We start from the raw sequence: 26,641 nt of genomic DNA, 5'->3' as shown, positions 1-26,641 counted from the left end.
CTAGTACCCCAGGCCAAGTACCCCCAGACATCCATTATAACTACCAGGGCTACTAGTACCCCAGGCTGAGACCCCCCAGACATCCATTATAACTACCAGGGCTACTAGTACCCCAGGCCAAGTACCCCCAGACACCCATTATAACTACCAGGGCTACTAGTACCCCAGGCCAAGTACCCCCAGACATCCATTATAACTACCAGGGCTACTAGTACCCCAGGCTGAGACCCCCCAGACATCCATTATAACTACCAGGGCTACTAGTACCCCAGGCTGAGGCCCCCCAGACATCCATTATAACTACCAGGACTACTAGTACCCCAGGCTGAGACCCCCCAGACATCCATTACAAGCATGCGGTCTAGGTGTTTGGCCGTGTCATAGTATAAGAGACGTACCCTCATCACGGTGGAGTCGCCAGCCTCCTTGGCCCGGTCCACAGACACCGACCTCTTATTCTCAAACATCTTGACCCTGTTGAGCACCGACTGGGGCTTCATGGCTGGGTCGTCCCTTTCCTCCTCCCCCCGGGGCGGTGGAGGGAGGGGTTTGGACCCCGCGTTTACCCCCATCTCTCCCGGGGAGGCCAAGGGCTCAGGTTTGTGAGGGGGAAGGGGCGGGTCAGAGGTCATTAGAGGTTCACGGTTGTAGCCACCGCCCCGGCTGGGAGGCACCGGGTTATAGGAGGGCCTCAGGACAGGAGCAGAGTCTCCGTAATACTGCTTGGGGGGTTCCGGGGAGCGGGGAGAGCTGAGGCAGTAGCCGTGAGGGGGCTCGGGCTCGTAGGGAGAGCAGGCGTCGTAAGGGCCAGCCGAGGGCGGGAGAGACGGTTCGTCATACCGCATTGGCCCTGGAGGTTTACCGTGACGAGGCTTGCCGTCGTAGCCCTGCATCCCCGCCGGGGCCTCATCGTAGCGGGGTTGTGGGGGGCTGTAGTCCCTGACGGGGCCGTCCTCATAGGGGGTGGTCCCCCTGGGGGTGTAACCCTGCTGGTGGACCAGGGCAGGCTGGTACCCCGGGGGCTGGGGAGAAGAGGTCTGCTGGTCGTAGGGGGGCCACCGGCCATCATCGTAGTTTTGAGGCACACGGTTGTCGTAGTGCAGGTGAGAGTCAAAGTTCCCCTGGGGAGGCTTTGGTTCGGCGTAGCCCCCCCTGTCGCTACAGAAGGCGTAAGGCGGGTGGTCGTACTGGCGGTATGGCTGTTTGTCCTGGTAGGGCTGCTGGGTGTAGCTCAGAGATGACTTCATGCCGCCGTGGTTCACTCTCACTGGTTCCTCCAGACTGTACAGATCCTTCTTGTACATCTGCAGGGGAGAGACATCCAAGACAGACATCAGAGCTTGGTATCTACCAAACTACCTGGTCAGAGCTTGGTATCTACTAAACTAGCTATAGTAGTAAACTACCTGGTCAGAGCTTGGTATCTACTAAACTACCTGGTCAGAGCTTGGTATCTACTAAACTAGCTATAGTAGTAAACTACCTGGTCAGAGCTTGGTATCTACTAAACTACCTGGTCAGAGCTTGGTATCTAGTAAACTACCTGGTCAGAGCTTGGTATCTACTAAACTAGCTATAGTAGTAAACTACCTGGTCAGAGCTTGGTATGTACTAAACTACCTGGTCAGAGCTTGGTATCTACTAAACTACCTGGTCAGAGCTTGGTATCTACTAAACTACCTGGTCAGAGCTTGGTATCTACTAAACTACCTGGTCAGAGCTTGGTATGTACTAAACTACCTGGTCAGAGCTTGGTATCTACTAAACTACCTGGTCAGAGCTTGGTATCTACTAAACTACCTGGTCAGAGCTTGGTATCTACTAAACTACCTGGTCAGAGCTTGGTATCTACTAAACTACCTGGTCAGAGCTTGGGTGAATAAGATTTCTGATGTACCAATTATTACAGATGGCAAATTAAGTTTTCAAACAGTTTTGAAACAAATAATAATAACAAATAATAATAACAAACAATAATAACAAATAATAATAATAACAAATAATAATAATAAATAATAATCATAATCATAATAAAAAATAATAACAAATAATAATAAATACTAATAATAATTAGTAATAATAATAATAAATAATAATAACAAATAATAAAAAATAAAATAAAAACTATAATAATAATAATAAAAAATTATAATAAAAAAGGAACAGAAAAAAATGACAGAAACTACTAAATAAATCCCCCAAAAATGTAGTCAGAGAGGAATGAATTATTAAAGAGAGGTTAACCTGAAACCTGACGATAAGGACTGAACACAGATCAATTGAGATACAACACATCATCATACATACAATTCAATAGTAACTAATAACAACAAACATCAAGTCAAAGTGCAAGTACACAAGCAATTCTCTTATCAATTATTCCTAATCAGAGCTGAATGCATATTTTGACAAGAAGCCTTTCAAGAATGACTGAAAATGTTCAAATCCCTCCTCATCACCAAATCACATTTTCCGATTTATGTTGTCAATAGTGTTTTTTTCCTCTGAACGGCTTCATTTCAAAAACAGGTGATATGTAGCCTTTAGACAGCACATCTCGTAACAACAGACAGTTACTTCCTATGGAAGAAGCTCTGTAAACATTAAAACTTCTACACGAGTCAATACTACAACGGAAGATGTACAGTTACGCAGTTTTAATATGCAAGTTTTTTTAGTTTTTTTTCCATAGGTAGAGTCAACTGCTTTTTGACAGAGACTAGTAAATAACAAGAATACTGTCTGCAGGTTAGCATAGTTTATCATGCAACCAACATTCAGTTTTAGCATCTTATGCAACTACAGTCTACTACATACTAGCATTACAACATACAGTACATCTACATGTGCCACTGCAGGTACATTTGACTAAAATCCAACTACAGTCAGAGAAGTTAAATAAGTAAAGAAGCAGAAAGGAAACCAAACCATGCAGACGAAGAGGAGGAGACAACAGTAACCGTTAATGCTGGTGCTCGTTCTTCTTATCCTGGTCACACCGTAAGACTCCCAAATGTACCGCACCCTATTCCCTATATAGTGCACTACTTTTGTCCGGCTCTGGCCAAAAGTAGCGTACCAAATAGGGAATGGGGTGCGGTTTCAGATTTGCCCACAGACGGCCGGACAGCCGACCCCCCCCCCTCCCCCACGACTACCAGCCCACTGTGATTGGTGCATGTGTACTGACTTAGTCACACAAGGTGTGTGTTTGAGATTGACTATATTCTGCACAATCACTGATCTTACAAGTCGCCTTTGCTTGCATCCCAAATAACTAAGCGAAAATAAGCAATTCTGCGCCTCCATTGTTGCCTTGCTCCAAACTCCTCCCCTCAAACACGCCGATAGGCTAGATTCTTGCTTTCTGACTGGTCAAAGGTCAGTGGTCACACAGCGTGGGCGGGGCATGCAGACAGAGAGCCAGTCAGAGGAGAAAGAAGCGTGTGCGAAGAAAAAGACAGGCAAGTTAAAACAGAACAGCAGGCTGGGGGGCGGGGCAGACGGCGGGGCAGAGAACCGGGCGGGGCAGTTAAGGGCGTGACTGGCCCAGGCCCGGTCCAGGTGCCCAGGTGTTCTAGTGGGGTAGCAGGTAGGTGCTGGGGTGGTGGTAGGTAGGTAGGTGAGTACCTTGGGTTCAGGACCAGGGCCGATCTGCGATTGAGACAGTTGTTGGGGTTCGAGTGATGGTGGTGTTGGGGGCGGGGCTAGCTCAGTAGGGGCGGGACTGGGGCTGCTAAGAAGTGAGTCTGCAGCCTGAGGAGCTGCAACTGGAGCCTCCTCCTCCAGGTCAGGGGTCATACCCTCTAGCTGCAGCACAGGCTGCTGTGACTCAGTCTCAACAGGAGGGGGCGCCACCGCCGCAGGCAGCAGAGAGGAAGGAATAGCCAGAGCAGCATCATCTTGCTGTGAAGTATCGTTAAGAGACATTTTATTGCAACAGGCTGCCAAGATGAAGAACACAGAAACACTCCACAAACTACAGCAGTTTCTCTCTCCGTCTCCGTAGTAACCTTCTCTCTATGTTCCTCCTCCTGGAATCACTTTGACACCAGCCAGATGCAACAACATGGAGACAACAGAAAGCCTTACAATATACATTCTTTGTGTATACTAAAGCATATAAAGGGTTAGTGAAGGAACAAACACATTGTATTGTTTACCAGCGGCACAAACATCACTCTGAAGAACATAGAATACAGTTGAAGTCGGAAGTTTACATACACTTAGGTTGGTGTCATTAAAACTAGTTTTTCAAGCACTCCACAAATTTCTTGTTAACAAACTATAGTTTTGGCAAGTCGGTTAGGACATCTACTTTGTGCATGACACAAGTACATTTTCCAACAATTGTTTATAGACAGATTAAGTCACTGTATCACAATTCCAGTGGGTCAGAAGTTTACATACACTAAGTTGACTGTGCCTTTAAACAGATTGGAACATTCCAGAAAATTATGTCACGGCTTTAGAAGCTTCTGATAGGCTAATTGACATCATTTGAGTCAATTGGAGGTGTACCCGTGGATGTATTTCAAGGCCTACCTTCAAACTCAGTGCCTCTTTGCTTGACATCATGGTAAAATCAAAAGAAATCAGCCAAGACCTCAGAAAAAAAATTGAAGAGCTCCACAAGTCTGGTTCATCCTTGGGAGCAATTTCCAAACGCCTGAAGGTACCACGTTCATCTGTACAAACAATAGTACGGAAGTATAAACACTATGGGACCACGCAGCCGTCATACCGCTCAGGAAGGAGGTTCTGTCTCCTAGAGATGAACGTACTTTGGTGCAAAAAGTGCAAATCAATCCCAGAACAACAGCAAAGGACCTTGTGAAGATGCTGGAGGATACAGGTACAAAAGTATATTTATCCACAGTAAAACGAGTCCTAAAGGCCGCTCAGCAAGGAAGAAGCCACTGCTCCAAAACCGCCATAAAAAAGCCAGACTACGGTTTGCAACTGCACATGGGGACAAAGATCATACTTTTTGGAGAAATGTCCTCTGGTCTGATGAAACAAAAATAGAACTGTTTGGCCATAATGACCATCGTTATGTTTGGAGAAAAAAGGGGGATGCTTGCAAGCCGAAGAACACCATCCCAACCGTGAAGCACGGGGGTGGCAGCAGTTTCATGTTGTTGGGGTGCTTTGCTGCAGGAGGGACTGGTGCACTTCACAAAATAGATGGCATCGTGAGGATGGGAAATTATGTGGATATATTGAAGTAACATCTCAAGACATCAGTCAGGAACTTAAAGCTTGGTCGCAAATGGGTCTTCCAAATGGACAATGACCCCAAGCATACTTCCAAAGCTTAAGGACAACAAAGGACAACAAATATTGGAGTGGCCATCACAAAGCCCTGACCTCAATCCTATAGAAAATTTGTGGGCAGAACTGAAAAAGCGTGTGCGAGCAAGGAGGCCTACAAACCTGACTCAGTTACACCAGCTCTGTCAGGAGGAATGGGCCAAAATTCTCCCAACTTATTGTTGGAAGCTTGTGGAAGGCTCCCCGAAACATTTGACCCAAGTTAAACAATTTAAAGGCAATGCTACCAAATACTAATTGAGTGCATGTAAACTTCTGACCCACTGGGAATGTGATGAAAGAAATGAAAGCTGAAATAAATAATTCTCTCTACTATTATTCTGACATTTCACATTCTTAAAATAAAGTGGTGATTCTAACTGACTTAAGACAGGGCATTTTTACTAGGATTAAATGTCAGGAATTGTGGAAAAACTGAGTTTAAATGTATTTGGCTAAGGTGTATGTAACTTCCGACTTCAACTGTATATCACATGTTATAACGTCATTTCAGCCCGTTTTACCCACAGAGAGGCATCTACTGCTATATCTCCACTCTTCCCTCCCTCCCTCTCCTTTCCCTCCCTCTCTCTCCTTTCCCTCCCTCCACTCCTCCCCCTCTCTCCTTTCCCTCTCGCTCTCTCCTTTCCCTCCCTCCACTCCACTCCTCCCTCCACTCCTCTCCTTTCCCTCTCTCTCCTTTCCCTCTCTCTCCTTTCCCTCTCTCTCCTCCCTCTCTCTCCTCCCTCTCTCTCCTCCCTCTCTCTCCTACCTGCTGAGGAGTGGCGGACATCTTGAACCCGGACGGGTCGACGCAGTTGGCCGGGTCATGCTGGTATCCAGAGTAACCACCAGACGAGGGGTCCTGGATGACTGGCGGGTCCTCTCTGACTGGCTCTGAGGAGCGGGTGATGGCTGGCTCAGTGGGCAGGCCAACCTAATGGGATTTAGAAACTGGAATTACAACAAACTGAGACGTTTTAAAACGAAAATGAGGTGCACAATATATACAAAAGTATGTGGACACCCCTTCAAATTAGTGGATCAAGCTATTTCAACCCCACCAGGTGTATAGAAATTGAGCACACAGCCATGCAATCTCCATAGGAAAACATTGGCAGTAAAATGTACTTACTGAAGAGCTCAGTGATCTACATCGTGGCACCGTCATAAAATGCCACCTTTCCAACAAGTGAGTTTGGCCCTGGTAGAGCTGCCACGGTCAACTGTAAGTGCTGTTATTGTGAATTGGAAACGTCTAGGAGCAACAACGGCCCAGCCGCGAAGTGGTAGGCCACACACGCTCACAGAGCGGGACCGCCGAGTGCTGAAGCGCGTAGCACGTAAAAATCATCTGTCCTCGGCTGCAACACACACTGCCGAGTTCCAAACTGCCTCTGGAAGCAACGTTAGCACAAGAACTGTTCATCGGTAGCTTCATGAAATGGGTTTCCATGGCCGAGCAGCCGCACACAATCCTAAGATCACCATGCGCAATGCCAAGTGTCGGCTGGAGTGGTGTAAAGCTTGCCGCCATTGGACTCTGGAGTAGTGAAAACGCGTTCTTTGGAGTGATGAATCACGCTTCACCATCTGGTAGACCGACTGACTGGGTTTGGCAGATGCCAGGAAAACTCTACCTGCCCGAATGCATAGTTCTAACTGTGAAGTTTGGTGGAGGAGAAATAATGGTCTGGGGCTGTTTTTCATGGTTGGGGATAGTGCCCTTAGCTCCAGTAAAGGAAAATCTTAATGCTACAGCATACAATGACATTCTAGACGATTCTGTGCTTCCAACTTTGTGGCAACAGTTTGGGGAAGGCCCTTTCCTGTTTCGACATGAGATGTTTGACGAGCAGGTGTCTTAATGTAACTGTATTCTTCATAATTCAGGTATTTTTGACTGCGAACATGAATGAAATCAAAAATCTATTTCAGAAATAAAATTATCTAATATTAAAAAAATTAAATAAAAATGTTTTAAAAAATCGGACCGACCTCGTCATTGAGCGTCTCGTCTAGTTCCTGGTCAGTGTAGGCCCCGCCCTCTGTGTCCGTGTCCTCATAGTCAGAAGTGTGGCGGCTGTCCGTGCTGTACATGGAGTACTCACTGCCCGGGGCTGACAGATATGACAGACGGTCATCATGGATGTCTAGGTCATCGTCCGGCGCGCCGTCCGCCTGGGGAGAGGAAGAGGAAGAGGGAAAGGAAGAGGGAGATGGGAGTGGTGGATGGGAAGAAATATGCAGTTTCTTTTAGGGTTGCTTCAGCAGGTGAGTCAGAAATGATTAGATGTTATTCAAAAGACAAGAAGCTCAATGCGTTTGGAAAGATCATATTTATGAGTGACTTAACTGTGAAACTACAGTTGAGTGTTTCTCTCACCTTGCCCTCTGACACCCAGACCAACTGGTTCTGTTGCTGCTGGACGGTCTCCTTCAGAGCTCCGTACCAGCCATCGTTCATGTTGTTCATGTTGATGGTGGCTAACAGACGACAGAAGGGTTACCTTGTTACCAGTTAGTATAATGCTGCCCATTTAGCATGAGAACAATTCAACATGACTGGATCCCTGAGGTATTCCACCAGATATAGTGGCCTTATTACACGGAAACAAAAAATGTAAACGAAACATGCAACAACTTCAAAGATTTTACTGAGTTACAGTTCATATAACGAAATCAGTCAATTTAAATTAATAAATTAGGCCCTTATTTATAGATTTCACGACTGCAGTGCGACACATTTCCTTCACATAGAGTTGATCAGGCTGTTCATTGTGGCCTGTGGAATGTTGTTCCACTCATCTTCAATGGCAGGAACTGGAACACACTGTCGTACACGTTGATCCAGAGCATCCCAAACATGCTCAATGGGTCACATGTCTGGTGAGTATGCAGGCCATGGAAGAACTGGGATATTTTCAGCTTCCAGGAATTGTGTACAGATCCTTGTGACATGGGGCCATTCATTATCATGCTGAAACATGAGGTGATGGCGGCGGATGAATGACACGACACTGGGCCTCAGGATCTCATCACGGCATCTCTGTGCATTCAAATTGCCATTGATAAAATGCAATTTTATTCGTTGTCCGTAGCTTATGCTTGCCCATACCGTAACCCCACCTCCACCATGGAGCACTCTGTTCACAACGTTGACATCAGCAAACCGCTCACCCACACGATGCCATACACTCTGTCTGCCATCTGTCCTGTACAGTTGAAACCGGGATTTATCAGTGAAGAACACACTTTTCCAGTGTGCCAGTGGCCATCGGGGTTGAGCATTTTCCCACTGAAGGTCAAGACCCTGGTGAGGACGACGAGCACACAGATGAGCTTCCCTGAGACAGAAGAATTTCTACACAAACTGTCAGAAACTGTTGTCCAAAATCAACAGTTTCATCAGCTGTCCGGGTGGCTGGTCTCAGATGTTCCTGCAGGTGAAGAAGCCGGATGTGGAGGTCCTGGCCTGGCATGGTTAGATGTGGTCTGTGGTTGTGAAGCCGGATGGACTTACTGACAAATTCCCTAAAATTACGTTGGAGGCGGCTTATGGTAGAGAAATGAACAATCAATTATCTGGCAACAGCTCTGGTGGACATTCCTGCAGTCAGCATGCCAGTTGTATGCTCCCTCAAAACTTGAGACATCTGTGGCATTGTGTTGTGTGACAAAACTGCACTTTTTAGAAGTGGCTTTTTATTGTCCCCAGCACAAGGTGCAAATGTGTAATAATCATGCTGTTTAATCAGCTTCTTGATATGCCACACCTGTCAGGTGGATGGGTTATCATGGCAAATTTGTGCACACAAATTGAGAGAAATAAGCTTTTTGTGCTTATGGAACATTTCTGGGATCTTTTATTCAGCTCATGAAAACATGGGACCAATACTTTACATGTTGTGTTTATATTTCTGTTCAGTGTAGACACCCGTGTGAATCATTCACATTTGTTAACATGCTACTTTCATGACCAAGCAATCAAAATGGTTCCAGAATCAAAATGGTTCCAGAATCAAAATGGTTCCAGAATCAAATGGTTCCAGAATCAAATGGTTCCAGAATCATAATTATGAGCAGTATGTGTGTGAAAATGGCTGGTTATTTAACAGGGCCAAAGATATCTTGTGGACTTCCTCTGGGATCTATTCCTGAATCCTTGTTCTTTTAGTAACAGATTTGAACAACATCTCATAACACCGGCATAATATAGACCCATTTCCCAGCCACGTCATGAAAAGTTGTGCATGTTCTCACCAGAAATATGTAATGACTTCAAATGTAGCAAATTAATCAACTTGTGGCTGAAGAATTGCAACATTTACCTGGACCTAACTCTGCAGATCGTGCTACTGGGTGATTTGAAAAGTCATAGTCAATCAATCAATAATATAATAATACTTTTAGCAAAAATAATGTTATCTTTAATTTACAATATGTAAAAGCTATGAGAATAGAAAGGTTCAGAACTTTTGTGAAGCATCACAGCCCAGTTGAAAAATACATGGCAAATAGAAATCCAATATGGATGGTGTTAAGAGATAGATGGGAGGGGTTGAATGGAGCTGAACGGTGGGACTAATAACAAACAAAAGATAACTAATGTAAAATATACTGTGTCTGTAAAATGTATATAGTATGTAGAAGCCTAAGTATTGTTGTTCATTAGTTTACTCCAATTATGGGAATTATTTATTTACAAAAAATATATGGATATATATATATTTATTTACAACAAATATATGGGGGATTGGAAATGATGCAGACAATTACATTGATAGAAGCTACATCTGCAATAGTAAAGCTGATCTATCCACTAAACAACAAACACGTAATCAGTTGGTTATCCTCTACAACATGGCAGATGTCGTCGGAGGGTTGATTACCTAGAAGCTGGCAAGCCAGCGAGGCAATGTAAAACATCCCAAATAGAGCTAGACGAAGCCAGAAGAATAATCTACGTGTTGGTGTAGCCATCAGTCTGGTGTTTTCAGGTCAACCTCACTGTTAAGTTAGTCAAGTTTCCGTCATTAGGGTTAGCTATCCCGCTATAGATATTTTTGGTACGAGGATGTGGGCACATCACTCGTACGTGACGATTGCTTGTAAAAGAAATAAATCGGTAAACGTCAAAGGTGACATTTTAAATGCCTCCCTCAGTACTTACTGGTGAAGAGATGGAGGTTGTTCTTCTTTAGTTTCAAGGCTCTCTCTCTAACTCTACTCTCCTCTTTCTGCTCTACTCTCTCTCTCTCTCTCTCTCTCTCTCTCTCGACTACTCTCTCTCTCTCTCTCTCTCTCTCTCTCTCGACTACTCTACTCTCCTCTCCCTACTCTCCTCTCTCTCTCTCCCCCTTCCCTCAGTACTTACTGGTGAAGAGGTGGTGGTTGTTCTTCCTTAGTTTCAAGGCTCTCTCGTAGAGTTTCCGGGCTGACTTCCTGGACTCGGAACAGAGCCTGGTTCTCATGTTCTTGACGCCCTGCTTGCTGTCCGGGTTGAGGAACACAACGATGGGATACCACTGGGCGTAGTTCAGACGATCCACTGCGTTGGGGGTGATGTCCAGGACTGCATGTTTATCCTACACCAGACAAGACACCATAACTTAGTTGACTTAGCCATTCCTTTTAGCGACTAGTGGAGCAGAGGGCCTCAAACAGACCGTCAGTGCATCTCCAGTGAATCCTGTTCTTGGCAGTTCTCTGTGCATCGTCAGTGGAATAGCATTGGACAAAAGGGCTACATTTGAAATAGTCATTCTGACCGCATCACAAAAATATCTAAAACCGTACATCACCAACACCACAACAGTTTTACAAAAACACTGTCCTATTGAAATGAGCGACTGTATGTTTAAAAGAAAACTCACTCTGTCGATGATCTGCTTGATAGTGTGGAGACGGATGATTCCTGAACTACGCTGGTCTGTCCCTGCGTCTCTAGGTTCACTCTCTGGAACACAGGGGAAGGAACGGTGTCATCATTCTACAATCAAACTGTTAAACAGAATTCTAGAATCCTCAGAGCATTTGCACGTCATTCTGATACGCCGTGTTACTCACTTGCACGTCATTCTGAAACGCCGTGTTACTCACTTGCACGTCATTCTGAAACGCCGTGTTACTCACTTGCACGTCATTCTGATACGCCGTGTTACTCACTTGCACGTCATTCTGATACGCCGTGTTACTCACTTGCACGTCATTCTGATACGCCGTGTTACTCACTTGCACGTCATTCTGATACGCCGTGTTACTCACTTGCACGTCATTCTGATACGCCGTGTTACTCACTTGCACGTCATTCTGATACGCCGTGTTACTCACTTGCACGTCATTCTGATACGCCGTGTTACTCATTTGCACGTCATTCTGATACGCCGTGTTACTCACTTGCACGTCATTCTGATACGCTGTTACTCATTTGCACGCCATTCTGATACGCCGTGTTACTCACTTGTACGTCATTCTGATACGCCGTGTTACTCACTAGCACGTCATTCTGATACGCCGTGTTACTCACTTGCAAGCTCAAACAGATCAGGCTCCTCCCGGGAGATTTTCTCTCGTGCCACGTCTGCGATGGGTCCAAATACCACCACCGGTCTGAGGAAACCAGCTAGACAAAGGATCAGAGGACAGACAGACAGACTGGTGTATCAGTAGTGTTCCATCCTACCCTAAAGGTCATCAGAGGACAGACTGGTGTATCAGCAGTGTTCCATCCTACCCTAAAGGTCATCAGAGGACAGACTGGTGTATCAGCAGTGTTCCAATCTACCCTAAAGGTCATCAGAGGACAGACTGGTGTATCAACAGTGTTCCATCCTACCCTAAAGGTCATCAGAGGACAGACTGATGTATCAGTAGTGTTCCATCCTACCCTAAAGGTCATCAGAGGACAGACTGATGTATCAGTAGTGTTCCATCCTACCCTAAAGGTCATCAGAGGACAGACTGATGTATCAGTAGTGTTCCATCCTACCCTAAAGGTCATCAGAGGACAGACTGGTGTATCAGCAGTGTTCCATCCTACCCTAAAGGTCATCAGAGGACAGACTGGTGTATCAGCAGTGTTCCAATCTACCCTAAAGGTCATCAGAGGACAGACTGGTGTATCAACAGTGTTCCATCCTACCCTAAAGGTCATCAGAGGACAGACTGGTGTATCAGTAGTGTTCCATCCTACCCTAAAGGTCTACAGAGGACAGACTGGTGTATCAGCAGTGTTCCATCCTACCCTAAAGGTCATCAGAGGACAGACTGGTGTATCAGTAGTGTTCCATCCTACCCTAAAGGTCATCAGAGGACAGACTGGTGTATCAGTAGTGTTCCAACCTACCCTAAAGGTCATCAGAGGACAGACTGGTGTATCAGTAGTGTTCCATCCTACCCTAAAGGTCATCAGAGGACAGACTGGTGTATCAGCAGTGTTCCATCCTACCCTAAAGGTCATCAGAGGACAGACTGGTGTATCAGTAGTGTTCCATCCTACCCTAAAGGTCATCAGAGGACAGACTGGTGTAGTGTTCCATCCTACCCTAAAGGTCATCAGAGGACAGACTGGTGTAGTGTTCCATCCTACCCTAAAGGTCATCAGAGGACAGACTGGTGTATCAGCAGTGTTCCAACCTACCCTAAAGGTCATCAGAGGACAGACTGGTGTAGTGTTCCATCCTACCCTAAAGGTCATCAGAGGACAGACTGGTGTATCAGCAGTGTTCCAACCTACCCTAAAGGTCATCAGAGGACAGACTGGTGTATCAGTAGTGTTCCATCCTACCCTAAAGGTCATCAGAGGACAGACTGGTGTATCAGTAGTGTTCCATCCTACCCTAAAGGTCATCAGAGGACAGACTGGTGTATCAGCAGTGTTCCATCCTACCCTAAAGGTCATCAGAGGACAGACTGGTGTATCAGTAGTGTTCCAATCTACCCTAAAGGTCATCAGAGGACAGACTGGTGTATCAACAGTGTTCCATCCTACCCTAAAGGTCATCAGAGGACAGACTGGTGTATCAGTAGTGTTCCATCCTACCCTAAAGGTCTACAGAGGACAGACTGGTGTATCAGCAGTGTTTCATCCTACCCTAAAGGTCATCAGAGGACAGACTGGTGTATCAGTAGTGTTCCATCCTACCCTAAAGGTCATCAGAGGACAGACTGGTGTATCAGTAGTGTTCCAACCTACCCTAAAAGGTCATCAGAGGACAGACTGGTGTATCAGCAGTGTTTTATCCTACCCTAAAGGTCTACAGAGGACAGACTGGTGTATCAGTAGTGTTCCATCCTACCCTAAAGGTCATCAGAGGACAGACTGGTGTATCAGCAGTGTTCCATCCTACCCTAAAGGTCATCAGAGGACAGACTGGTGTATCAGTAGTGTTCCATCCTACCCTAAAGGTCATCAGAGGACAGACTGGTGTATCAGTAGTGTTCCATCCTACCCTAAAGGTTCTTGGCTCTATATAGCCAGTGATCTAGTATAACCTTTCCAACTTTCTACATTTACTGGGAAATAGAAAACGTTGGTGGTACGTTAAGACATATGAAAACGGTGCTCGGTTCTCCTTTAAATAAAACACTCCAAACATGACTATTAGACAGAGAGACAGACATAGGGGTTAGGGAGGAGGAAGGGCTAGGGAGGAGGAGGGGCTAGGGAGGATTTAGTGAGGAGGGGCTAGGGAGGAGGAGGGGCTAGGGAGGAGGAGTTAGGGGAGAATGAGGGAGGTGGAGTTAGGGAGGAGAGGGAGGAGGAGCTAGGGGAGGAGGGGCTAGGGAGGACAAGTTAGGGAGGGGCTAGGGAGGAGGAGTGAGGGAGGAGGGATAAGAGGTGGAGTTAGGAGGAGGAGCTAGGGGAGGAGGGGCTAGGGAGGACAAGTTAGGGAGGTGCTAGGGAGGAGGAGTTAAGGAGGAGGGGCTAGTGAGGAGGGGCTAGCGAGGAGGGGCTAGTGAGGAGGAGTTAGGGAGGAGGGGCTAGGGAGGAGGGAATAGGGAAGAGGGGTTAGCGAGGAGGGGCTAGAGAGGAGGGGCTAGCGAGGAGGGGCTAGCGAGGAGGGGCTAGCGAGGAGGGGCTAGCGAGGAGGAGTTAGGGAGGAGGGGCTAGCGAGGAGGAGTTAGGAAGGAGGGGCTAGGGAGGAGGGGCTAGAGAGGAGGGGCTAGAGAGGAGGGGCTAGAGAGGGGCTAGAGAGGAGGGGCTAGAGAGGGGTTAAGGAGGAGGGGTTAAGGAGGAGGGGTTAAGGAGGAGGGGTTAAGGAGAAGGGGTTAAGGAGGAGGGGTTAAGGAGGAGGGGTTAAGGAGGAGGAGTTAGGGAGGAGGGGTTAGTGAGGAGGGGCCACTATCAGAGTTGTCGGTCCTCACCCTCTCTCAGCACCACCCTCTCGTAAGCGGGGAACTTGGTCTGTACGGGCTGGGCCGACAGGTCCTCTCTGCTTTTCCTCAGGTTCCTCTTGGAGCTCCTCAGGCCCCTGAACCTCCAGAAGTCTGCCCTGTCGCCCCCTGCTGTCTTAGGGAGGGTGTACTGCATGCTGGACAGCTGCTCCGCTCTGGAGACACCAGAGAACATTTGTTATATTATGTTTTCCTCCGTAACAGAGAATGAGATGTCGCTCTCTGTAAAACCCAGATGGAGGTCTAGTCTATTGAGATGTCGCTCTCTGTAAAACCCAGATGGAGGTCTAATGAGATGTAGCTCTCTGTAAAACCCAGATGGAGGTCTAGTCTATTGAGATGTAGCTCTCTGTAAAACCCAGATGGAGGTCTATTGAGATGTAGCTCTCTGTAAAACCCAGATGGAGGTCTAGTCTATTGAGATGTAGCTCTCTGTAAAACCCAGATGGAGGTCTATTGAGATGTAGCTCTCTGTAAAACCCAGATGGAGGTCTATTGAGATGTCGCTCTCTGTAAAACCCAGATGGAGGTCTAGTCTATTGAGATGTCGCTCTCTGTAAAACCCAGATGGAGGTCTATTGAGATGTAGCTCTCTGTAAAACCCAGATGGAGGTCTAATGAGATGTCGCTCTCTGTAAAACCCAGATGGAGGTCTAGTCTATTGAGATGTCGCTCTCTGTAAAACCCAGATGGAGGTCTAATGAGATGTAGCTCTCTGTAAAACCCAGATGGAGGTCTAGTCTATTGAGATGTAGCTCTCTGTAAAACCCAGATGGAGGTCTATTGAGATGTAGCTCTCTGTAAAACCCAGATGGAGGTCTAGTCTATTGAGATGTAGCTCTCTGTAAAACCCAGATGGAGGTCTATTGAGATGTAGCTCTCTGTAAAACCCAGATGGAGGTCTATTGAGATGTCGCTCTCTGTAAAACCCAGATGGAGGTCTAGTCTATTGAGATGTCGCTCTCTGTAAAACCCAGATGGAGGTCTATTGAGATGTAGCTCTCTGTAAAACCCAGATGGAGGTCTAATGAGATGTAGCTCTCTGTAAAACCCAGATGGAGGTCTAGTCTATTGAGATGTAGCTCTCTGTAAAACCCAGATGGAGGTCTAGTCTATTGAGATGTAGCTCTCTGTAAAACCCAGATGGAGGTCTATTGAGATGTAGCTCTCTGTAAAACCCAGATGGAGGTCTATTGAGATGTCGCTCTCTGTAAAACCCAGATGGAGGTCTAGTCTATTGAGATGTCGCTCTCTGTAAAACCCAGATGGAGGTCTAATGAGATGTAGCTCTCTGTAAAACCCAGATGGAGGTCTATTGAGATGTAGCTCTCTGTAAAACCCAGATGGAGGTCTAATGAGATGTCGCTCTCTGTAAAACCCAGATGGAGGTCTAGTCTAATGAGATGTCGCTCTCTGTAAAACCCAGATGGAGGTCTATTGAGATGTCGCTCTCTGTAAAACCCAGATGGAGATCTATTGAGATGTCGCTCTCTGTAAAACCCAGATGGAGGTCTATTGAGATGTAGCTCTCTGTAAAACCCAGATGGAGGTCTATTGAGATGTAGCTCTCTGTAAAACCCAGATGGAGGTCTATTGAGATGTCGCTTTCTGTAAAACCCAGATGGACGTCTACTGAGATTGAAATGTTTGTGAAAAATATATTTTTGGGGAATCAAAATCACCCGTGCTTGAGTTTTTTCTACTCAGGAGAATGAGAGGGACAGACAGAGCACTTAGTAGAGACACCTCTAAAGGGCTTTGATGTGTCTGTGACACTGTTCAGGAAACTTGGCATGGCTAACGTTAATACTGTCAACTGAGGCACTAACATGGCAATGATAATCATAACAAATGTGGTTAAAGCTATGAGAGGACAACGTGACATTAACATTGTTATGATAAATTGTGACCAGTGCGAATCTTGTTCCTCTATTATTTTGATGTATTTATATGATTGTCTTAACCAGGTAAGTTACAGTGGGGAGAACAAGTATTTGATACACTGCCGATTTTGCAGGTTTTCCTACTTACAAAGCATGTAGAGGTCTGTAATTTTTATCATAGGTACACTTCAACTGTGAGAGACGGAATCTAAAACAAAAATCCAGAAAATCACATTGTATGATTTTTAAGTAATTAATTTGCATTTTATTGCAAGACATAAGTATTTGATCACCTTCCAACCAGTAAGAATTCCGGCTCTCACAGACCTGTTAGTTTTTCTTTAAGAAGCCCTCCTGTTCTCCTCTCATTACCTGTATTAACTGCACCTGTTTGAACTCGTTACCTGTATAAAAGACACCTGTCCACACGCTCAATCAAACAGACTCCAACCTCTCCACAATGGCCAAGACCAGAGAGCTGTGTAAGGACATCAGGGATAAAATTGTAGACCTGCACAAGGCTGGGATGGGCTACAGGACAATAGGCAAGCAGCTTGGTGAGAAGGCAACAACTGTTGGCGCAATTATTAGAAAATGGAAGAAGTTCAAGATGACGGTCAATCATCCTCGGTCTGGGGCTCCATGCAAGATCTCACCTCGTGGGGCATCAATGATCATGAGGAAGGTGAGGGATCAGCCCAGAACTACACGGCAGGACCTGGTCAATGACCTGAAGAGAGCTGGGACCACAGTCTCAAAGAAAACCATTAGTAACACACTATGCCGTCATGGATTAAAATACTGCAGCGCACGCAAGGTCCCCCTGCTCAAGCCAGGGCATGTCCAGGCCCGTCTGAAGTTTGCCAATGACCATCTGGATGATCCAGAGGAAGAATGGGAGAAGGTCATGTGGTCTGATGAGACAAAAATTGAGCTTTTTGGTCTAAACTCCACTCGACGTGTTTGGAGGAAGAAGAAGGATGAGTACAACCCCAAGAACACCATCCCAACCGTGAAGCGTGGAGGTGGAAACATCATTCTTTGGGGATGCTTTTCTGCAAAGGGGACAGGACGACTGCACCGTATTGAGGGGAGGATGGATGGGGCCATGTATCGCGAGATCTTGGCCAACGACCTCCTTCCCTCAGTAAGAGCATTGAAGATGGGTCGTGGCTGGGTCTTCCAGCATGACAACGACCCGAAACACACAGCCAGGGAAACTAAGGAGTGGCTCCGTAAGAAGCATCTCAAGGTCCTGGAGTGGCCTAGCCAGTCTCCAGACCTGAACCCAATAGAAAATCTTTGGAGGGCGCTGAAAGTTCGTATTGCCCAGCGACAGCCCCGAAACCTGAAGGATCTGGAGAAGGTCTGTATGGAGGAGTGGGACAAAATCCCTGCTGCAGTGTGTGCAAACCTGGTCAAGAACTCCAGGAAACGTATGATCTCTGTAATTGCAAACAAAGGTTTCTGTACCAAATATTAAGTTCTGCTTTTCTGATGTATCAAATACTTATGTCATGCAATAAAATGCAAATTAATTACTTAAAAATCATACAATGTGATTTTCTGGATTTTTGTTTTAGATTCCGTGTCTCACAGTTGAAGTGTACCTATGATAAAAATTACAGACCTCTACATGCTTTGTAAGTAGGAAAACCTGCAAAATCGGCAGTGTATCAAATACTTGTTCTCCCCACTGTATATGGAACACATTCTCTTTTCAAATAAACAAACTGACTTCTGTGATACAAACACCTAGAGGAGACAAAAAGGGTAGGATCGAAGAAGACAGAATAGCAGAAGAAGAAGAAGAGGACAGAATAGCAGAAGAAGGACAGAATAGCAGAAGAAGGACAGAATAGCAGAAGAAGGACAGAATAGCAGAAGACGAAGAAGAGGACAGAATAGCAGAAGACGAAGAAGAGGACAGAATAGCAGAAGGAGGAGAGGACAGAATAGCAGAAGAAGAAGAGGACAGAATAGCAGAAGAAGAAGAGGACAGAATAGCAGAAGAAGAAGAGGACAGAATAGCAGAAGAAGAAGAGGACAGAATAGCAGAAGAAGAAGAGGACAGAATAGCAGAAGAAGAAGAGGACAGAATAGCAGAAGAAGAAGAGGACAGAATAGCAGAAGAAGAAGAGGACAGAATAGCAGAAGAAGAAGAGGACAGAATAGCAGAAGAAGAAAAGGACAGAATAGCAGAAGAAGAAAAGGACAGAATAGCAGAAGAAGAAAAGGACAGAATAGCAGAAGGAGGAGAGGACAGAATAGCAGAAGGAGGAGAGGACAGAATAGCAGAAGAAGAAGAGGACAGAATAGCAGAAGGAGAAGAGGACAGAATAGCAGAAGAAGAAAAGGATAGCAGAAGAAGAAAAGGACAGAATAGCAGAAGAAGAAGAGGACAGGATAGCAGAAGAAGAAGAGGACAGAATAGCAGAAGAAGAAGAGGACAGAATAGCAGAAGAAGAAAAGGACAGAATAGCAGAAGAAGAAAAGGACAGAATAGCAGAAGAAGAAAAGGACAGAATAGCAGAAGAAGAAGAGGACAGAATAGCAGAAGAAGAAGAGGACAGAATAGCAGAAGAAGAAGAGGACAGAATAGCAGAAGAAGAAGAGGACAGAATAGCAGAAGAAGAAGAGGACAGAATAGCAGAAGAAGAAGAGGACAGAATAGCAGAAGAAGAAGAGGACAGAATAGCAGAAGAAGAAGAGGACAGAATAGCAGAAGAAGAAGAGAACAGAATAGCAGAAGAAGAAGAGGACAGAATAGCAGAAGGAGGAGAGGACAGAATAGCAGAAGGAGGAGAGGACAGAATAGCAGAAGAGGACAGAATAGCAGAAGAAGAAGAGGACAGAATAGCAGAAGAAGAAGAGGACAGAATAGCAGAAGAAGAGGACAGAAGAGCAGAAGAAGAAGAGGACAGAATAGCAGAAGAAGAAGAGGACAGAATAGCAGAAGAAGAAGAGGACAGAATAGCAGAAGAAGAAGAGGACAGAATAGCAGAAGGAGGAGAGGACAGAATAGCAGAAGAGGACAGAATAGCAGAAGAAGACAGAATAGCAGAAGAAGAAGAGGACAGAATAGCAGAAGAAGGACAGAATAGCAGAAGACGAAGAAGAGGACAGAATAGCAGAAGACGAAGAAGAGGACAGAATAGCAGAAGACGAAGAAGAGGACAGAATAGCAGAAGGAGGAGAGGACAGAATAGCAGAAGAAGAAGAGGACAGAATAGCAGAAGAAGAAGAGGACAGAATAGCAGAAGAAGAAGAGGACAGAATAGCAGAAGAAGAAGAGGACAGAATAGCAGAAGAAGAAGAGGACAGAATAGCAGAAGAAGAAGAGGACAGAATAGCAGAAGAAGAAAAGGACAGAATAGCAGAAGAAGAAAAGGACAGAATAGCAGAAGGAGGAGAGGACAGAATAGCAGAAGGAGGAGAGGACAGAATAGCAGAAGAAGAAGAGGACAGAATAGCAGAAGGAGAAGAGGACAGAATAGCAGAAGGAGAAGAGGACAGAATAGCAGAAGAAGAAAAGGACAGAATAGCAGAAGAAGAAAAGGACAGAATAGCAGTAGAAGAAGAGGACAGAATAGCAGAAGAAGAAGAGGACAGAATAGCAGAAGGAGAAGAGGACAGAATAGCAGAAGAAGAAAAGGACAGAATAGCAGAAGAAGAAGAGGACAGAATAGCAGAAAAAGAAGAGAACAGAATAGCAGAAGAAGAAGAGAACAGAATAGCAGAAGAAGAAGAGGACAGAATAGCAGAAGGAGGAGAGGACAGAATAGCAGAAGGAGGAGAGGACAGAATAGCAGAAGAGGACAGAATAGCAGAAGAAGAAGAGGACAGAATAGCAGAAGAAGAAGAGGACAGAATAGCAGAAGAAGAGGACAGAAGAGCAGAAGAAGAAGTGGACAGAATAGCAGAAGAAAAGGACAGAATAGCAGAAGAGGACAGAATAGCAGAAGAAGACAGCATAGCAGAAGAAGTAGAGGACAGAATAGCAGAAGAAGAAGAGGACAGAATAGCAGAAGAAGAAGAGGACAGAATAGCAGAAGAAGAAGAGAACAGAATAGCAGAAGAAGAAGTGGACAGAATAGCAGAAGAAAAGGACAGAATAGCAGAAGAAGAGGACAGAATAGCAGAAGAAGAAGAGGACAGAATAGCAGAAGAAGAAGAGGACAGAATAGCAGAAGAAGAAGAGGACAGAATAGCAGAAGAAGAAGAGGACAGAATAGCAGAAGAAGAAGAGGACAGAATAGCAGAAGAAGAAAAGGACAGAATAGCAGAAGAAGAAGAGGACAGAATAGCAGAAGAAGAAGAGGACAGAATAGCAGAAGAAGAAAAGGACAGAATAGCAGAAGAAGAAAAGGACAGAATAGCAGAAGAAGAAAAGGACAGAATAGCAGAAGAAGAAGAGGACAGAATAGCAGAAGAAGAAGAGGACAGAATAGCAGAAGAAGAAGAGGACAGAATAGCAGAAGAAGAAGAGGACAGAATAGCAGAAGAAGAAAAGGACAGAATAGCAGAAGAAGAAAAGGACAGAATAGCAGAAGAGGACAGAATAGCAGAAGAGGACAGAATAGCAGAAGAGGACAGAATAGCAGAAGAGGACAGAAAAGCAGAAGAAGACAGAATAGCAGAAGAGGACAGAATAGCAGAAGAAAAGGACAGAATAGCAGAAGAAGAAGAGGACAGAATAGCAGAAGAAAAGAGTGTCATCATCACCTGTTCTTGTTAGGTATGATGCCCCTCTCCACTTCCTGGTGGTTCTTCCCGATGCGGATGGCCAGCCAGGAGCCCAGCTTGCCGTTGTACAGGGTGTCCACCACTCTGAACACCTCTCCCTTGTTGAAGCTCAGGCCGTACGGAGACTCCTTCTCATACTCAAAGTGGGTCCGGATGTAGAACGAGTCACCCACATCAGACTCCACGATTCGCCGGTACACTGGAGCCAAACACAGACAGAGTCAGAGGGAGGAGAAGTCCAATACATATACATCTCTGGTAGTAGCTCAACCGGTCCCAATTCACTTCCCTTACCCTAATATACTGGGATTGCAGATCTGTAAAGTGGAAGCAATATGGTGGAAGCTTCACCCCTAAACTGATCATACCTATCCAGACCCTTCAGAGTGGGGGGAAGGGGGTAGTGAGTGAATGGAACCAGCTCAGTTTATTTCCATCCAGTTTCCTCTCGTCCTCCTGCACTCACCATCCTTCTTCTTCTGGGCCAGGATGGTGACCTCTTCACCTTTAGGGAGGTCAAGGAGGAACAGCACCGCCTCCTCTCGGATTATATTAGCAAAATCCACATTATTAACCTGGAAAAACAGGGAGCTGTACGGTTATTCTTTTCATATGTTTAATGTTTTTTTGTGGACAAATGTATCAAACAGATGAAGAGGAAGTAGGTAGTTTCAATGTGTTGTTGTTGTAGTAGAATCTATATCCTGTTGACTATGTATCCTTGGAAACCATCGTGGACATCTAAAAAGTGTTGGATAAGGTTATGGGTTCAATCCCCCCCCAGGGATCACATACACTTACTAAAATGTAAACACTGACAGAACTGACATATATTACACACGTCAGCTGTGGTTAATAGTGCCGATGGCCTACATGTCTAAACGTTTACACAACATTAGCGTTTTAAAAAGAGATTCTCCGGTACTTTTTGTATACTTTTTAGCCAGTAGTTCTGAAAGTAGCGCTCACGAGCCAAAAGCGGTCCCCGAAAATGGCGTACTACGTCACATCACGTGCACCATGTTATTTCTCTCTCTCCCAAGCTGAAGCTCATTGGTGGAAATCTAATTACTAGGGGGCTGTCTAATTGAGGTAAGACAGTAATTCTGATCATAGATGATGCATGCATGAACTACACATTGACACGTCCAGCCCAAAACGAGATGTTTAAAAAATACTTAGCAGTTGCCAAAGTTCTGGAGCATGTCTTTAAAATAGTGCTGATGGTCTGCACCTCTAAAATGTTTACATAACATCCTTTAGCGTCACCCCCGGTGACTACAACCCTGACAGAGTTTTACTGCACTCTAAACTAAAATCCACACCATTACTAAGACCCACGCATTACACATTTACGCTCGCAGAGAGACGAGGAGGAGGCAGAGTGTAAACAGAAAAAGATACACAGCTCGGAGGGAGGAAGAGAAATGGGGCAAACAGAGAAAGAAAGGAAAACAGTTTTTGTAGTGATGCCCGTTGCTAGGAGACAGACTCCAAAAGGAGCAGGAATCTTGGAGCAGCCGGATTTAAAACCATTAATAAATCACAGAAGATAAGCTTTTTGGATATGGGCCCTGGTCACAACTAGTGCACTATGTAGAGAATAGGCTGTCATTTGGGACGCAGCCTTTGAGATACAAACCAAGGCCCTGTGAAAACACGGCTACCGTTACAAACACTGTTAACCACGTTGTAAAAAACAGGCACAAACACTGAATAGAGTGTAGCATCTTGTTGTTGTTGTTTAGGCGGCCATTTTACTGTGGTATCCCCTGTAGCACCTTGTTGTTGTTGTTTAGGCGGCCATTTTACTGTGGTATCCTCTGTAGCATCTTGTTGTTGTTGTTTAGGCGGCCATTTTACTGTGGTATCCCCTGTAGCATCTTGTTGTTGTTGTTGTTTAGGCCATTTTACTGTGGTATTCCCTGTAGCATCTTATTGTTGTTGTTTAGGCGGCCATTTTACTGTGGTATCCTCTGTAGCATCTTGTCGTTTAGGCGGCCATTTTACTGTGGTATTCCCTGTAGCATCTTGTTGTTTAGGTGGCCATTTTACTGTGGTATTCCCTGTAGCATCTTGTTGTTGTTGTTTAGGTGGCCATTTTACTGTGGTATCCTCTGTAGCATCTTGTTGATGTTGTTTAGGTGGCCATTTTACTGTGGTATTCCATGTAGCATCTTGTTGTTGTTTAGGCGGCCATTTTACTGTGGTATCCTCTGTAGCATCTTGTTGTTGTTTAGGCGGTCATTTTACTGTGGTATCCCCTGTAGCATCTTGTTGTTGTCTAGGCGGCAATTTTACTGTGGTACTCCCTGCAGCATCTTGGGGTTTAGGCGGCCATTTTACTGTGTTAACACATATTTGCTAGTATATGCAACATCACCCTTCTTTAATTCCAGTGGCAACTAAAATGGGATTTCTGTGCAATGAAATTCAGCAGCTGCTAGAATTGATTAAATTTGTGTAGGCATTCACTTACACGTTAGGCTACACAGCATGTCATTTTGATGAGGATAATTTTAACACAGCAAACGATTTTATCCTATGCAATTTACAGTACAGTGAGTGCATACATTGTGGATGTGATCCCTGTGGAAATTGAACCGACAACCTTAGTGTTGCTGTAGTGAGTGTGTAGTTGCTGCTGTATCGTGTCTCACCCTGAGAATTTGGTCCCCCTCCTCCAGACCCTCCTTAGCTGCTGGGCTATCCTCCAGGACTCCGGCTACAAAGATGCCCACATCGTTCCCCCCTGCCAGCCTCAGACCCACACTCTCCCCCTTCTTAAACTTCACCAGCTTCATACTCGGCCTAGGGAGTGAATACACAGGGTTGGATGGGGAGAGAGGAGACGGGGTGGGATGGGGAGAGAGGAGACGGGGTGGAATGGGGAGAGAGGAGACGGGGTGGAATGGGGAGAGAGGAGACGGGGTGGAATGGGGAGAGAGGAGACGGGGTGGAATGGGGAGAGAGGAGACGGGTGGAATGGGGAGAGAGGAGACGGGGTGGGATGGGGAGAGAGGAGACGGGGTGGGATGGGGAGAGAGGAGACGGGGTGGGATGGGGAGAGAGGAGACGGGGTGGGATGGGGAGAGAGGAGACATGGTGGAATGGGGAGAGAGGAGACGGGGTGGAATGGGGAGAGAGGAGACGGGGTGGAATGGGGAGAGAGGAGACGGGGTGGAATGGGGAGAGAGGAGACGGGGTGGAATGGGGAGAGAGGAGACGGGGTGGAATGGGGAGAGAGGAGACGGGGTGGAATGGGGAGAGAGGAGACGGGGTGGAATGGGGAGAGAGGAGACGGGGTGGAATGGGGAGAGAGGAGACGGGGTGGAATGGGGAGAGAGGAGACGGGGTGGAATGGGGAGAGAGGAGACGGGGTGGAATGGGGAGAGAGGAGACGGGGTGGAATGGGGAGAGAGGAGACGGGGTGGGATGGGGAGAGAGGAGACGGGGTGGGATGGGGAGAGAGGAGACGGGGTGGGATGGGGAGAGAGGAGACGGGGTGGTATGGGGAGAGAGGAGACGGGGTGGTATGGGGAGAGGAGACGGGGTGGTATGGGGAGAGAGGAGACGGGGTGGTATGGGGAGAGAGGAGACGGGGTGGAATGGGGAGAGAGGAGACGGGGTGGAATGGGGAGAGAGGAGACGGGGTGGAATGGGGAGAGAGGAGACGGGGTGGAATGGGGAGAGAGGAGACGGGGTGGGATGGGGAGAGAGGAGACGGGGTAGGATGGGGAGAGAGGAGACGGGGTGAAATGGGGAGAGAGATAAGACAGTTAAAGAACCACTCTGTGATATTTATGTTTTTGGAAATAAGGAGTGTCACCCATAGAAATAGACTTTCTAGAATGGCTATTCCCATTCAAGTCAGTGGTCTGAAGGGCTTTGTCCCTTCTAGAAATTCAAATTATATGATGTCACCTGCCAAAGATCCGTGAAGTTTAAACGTTATATAGTCATGGCTGGTCATGGCTCACATCAACACCATTATCCCAGAAACCCTAGATCCATAGATGATGCAATCCTCTATTGCACTCCACACGGCCCTTTCCCACCTGGACAAAAGGAACACCTATGTGAGAATGCTATTCATTGACTACACCTCAGCGTTCAACACCATAGTGCCCTCAAAGCTCATCAATAAGCTAAGGACCCTGGGACTAAACACCTCCCCCTGCAACTGGATCCTGGACTTCCTGACGGGCCACCCCCAGGTGGTAAGGGTAGGTAACAACACATCCGCCACGCTGATCCTCAACACAGGGGCCCCTCAAGGGTGTGTGCTCAGTCCCCTCCTGTACTCCCTGTTCACTCATGACTGCACGACTCCAACACCATCATTACGTTTGCCGATGACACAACAGTGGCCTGATCACCGACAACGATGAGACAACCTATAGGGAGGAGGTCAGAGACCTGGCCGTGTGGTGCCAAGACAACAACCTCTCCCTCAATGTGATCAAGACAAAGGAGATGATTGTGGACTACAGGAAAACGAGGACCGAGCACACCCCCATTCTCATCGACGGGGCTGCAGTGGAGCAGGTTGAGAGCTTCAAGTTCCTTGGTGTCCACATCACCAACAAACTAACATGGTCTAAGCACACCAAGACAGTTGTGAAGAGGGCACAACAAAACCTATTCCCCCTCAGGAGACTGAAAAGATTTGGCATGGGTCCTCAGATCCTCAAAATGTTTGGCATGGGTCCTCAGATCCTCTACAGCTGCACCATCGAGAGCACCCTGACGGGTTGCATCACTGCCTGGTATGGCAACTGCTCGGCTTCCGACCGCAAGGCACTACAGAGGGTAGTGCAAACGGCCCAGTACATCACTGGGGCTAAGCTGCCTGCCATCCAGGACCTCTACACCAGGCGGTGTCAGAGGAAGGCCCTACAAATTGTCAAAGACTCCAGACACCCTAATCATAGACGGTTCTCTCTGCTACCACACGGCAAGCGGTACCGGAGCACCAAGTCTAGGTCCAAGAGGCTTCTAAACAGCTTCTACCCCCAAGCCATAAGACTCCTGAACACCTAATCAAATGGCTACCCAGACTATTTACATTGCCCCCCTTCGTAGGATACTGTTAGACACAGGTGAACAGATACTTCTACATACCGTAGGATACTGTTAGAGACAGGTGAACAGATACTTCTACATACCGTAGGATACTGTTAGAGACAGGTGAACAGATACTTCTACATACCGTAGGATACTGTTAGAGACAGGTGAACAGATACTTCTACATACCGTAGGATACTGTTAGAGACAGGTGAACAGATACTTCTACATAC

General features: G+C 46.3%; 1 protein-coding gene across 14 annotated transcripts in view; it reads right to left on the bottom strand.

The window, feature by feature from the left end:
• The window catches only part of LOC139578112 (tight junction protein ZO-1-like), a 168,793-nt gene that overhangs the window by 15,866 nt on the left and 126,286 nt on the right, over positions 1-26,641 (bottom strand). For 11 of the 14 annotated variants that reach the window (XM_071405332.1, XM_071405336.1, XM_071405337.1 and 8 more), the window contains 12 exons: positions 24,002-24,152; positions 21,808-21,916; positions 21,321-21,540; positions 14,683-14,867; positions 11,843-11,938; positions 11,190-11,272; positions 10,691-10,901; positions 7,700-7,800; positions 7,312-7,494; positions 6,086-6,250; positions 3,631-3,906; positions 399-1,304 (listed from right to left, as the gene is read on the bottom strand). In XM_071405332.1, the coding sequence (XP_071261433.1) occupies positions 399-1,304; positions 3,631-3,906; positions 6,086-6,250; positions 7,312-7,494; positions 7,700-7,800; positions 10,691-10,901; positions 11,190-11,272; positions 11,843-11,938; positions 14,683-14,867; positions 21,321-21,540; positions 21,808-21,916; positions 24,002-24,152 (2,686 nt within the window). The remainder of the gene's footprint in view (positions 1-398; positions 1,305-3,630; positions 3,907-6,085; positions 6,251-7,311; positions 7,495-7,699; positions 7,801-10,690; positions 10,902-11,189; positions 11,273-11,842; positions 11,939-14,682; positions 14,868-21,320; positions 21,541-21,807; positions 21,917-24,001; positions 24,153-26,641) is intronic. The other 3 variants (XM_071405338.1, XM_071405339.1, XM_071405345.1) reach the window with 1 other exon arrangement.

The sequence above is a fragment of the Salvelinus alpinus genome, chromosome 6 (assembly GCF_045679555.1).
Source record: "Salvelinus alpinus chromosome 6, SLU_Salpinus.1, whole genome shotgun sequence".
Lineage (NCBI taxonomy): Eukaryota > Metazoa > Chordata > Actinopteri > Salmoniformes > Salmonidae > Salvelinus > Salvelinus alpinus.
Note: the sequence above shows the minus strand (reverse complement) of the source record. Positions and strands in the feature narration are given on the sequence as shown.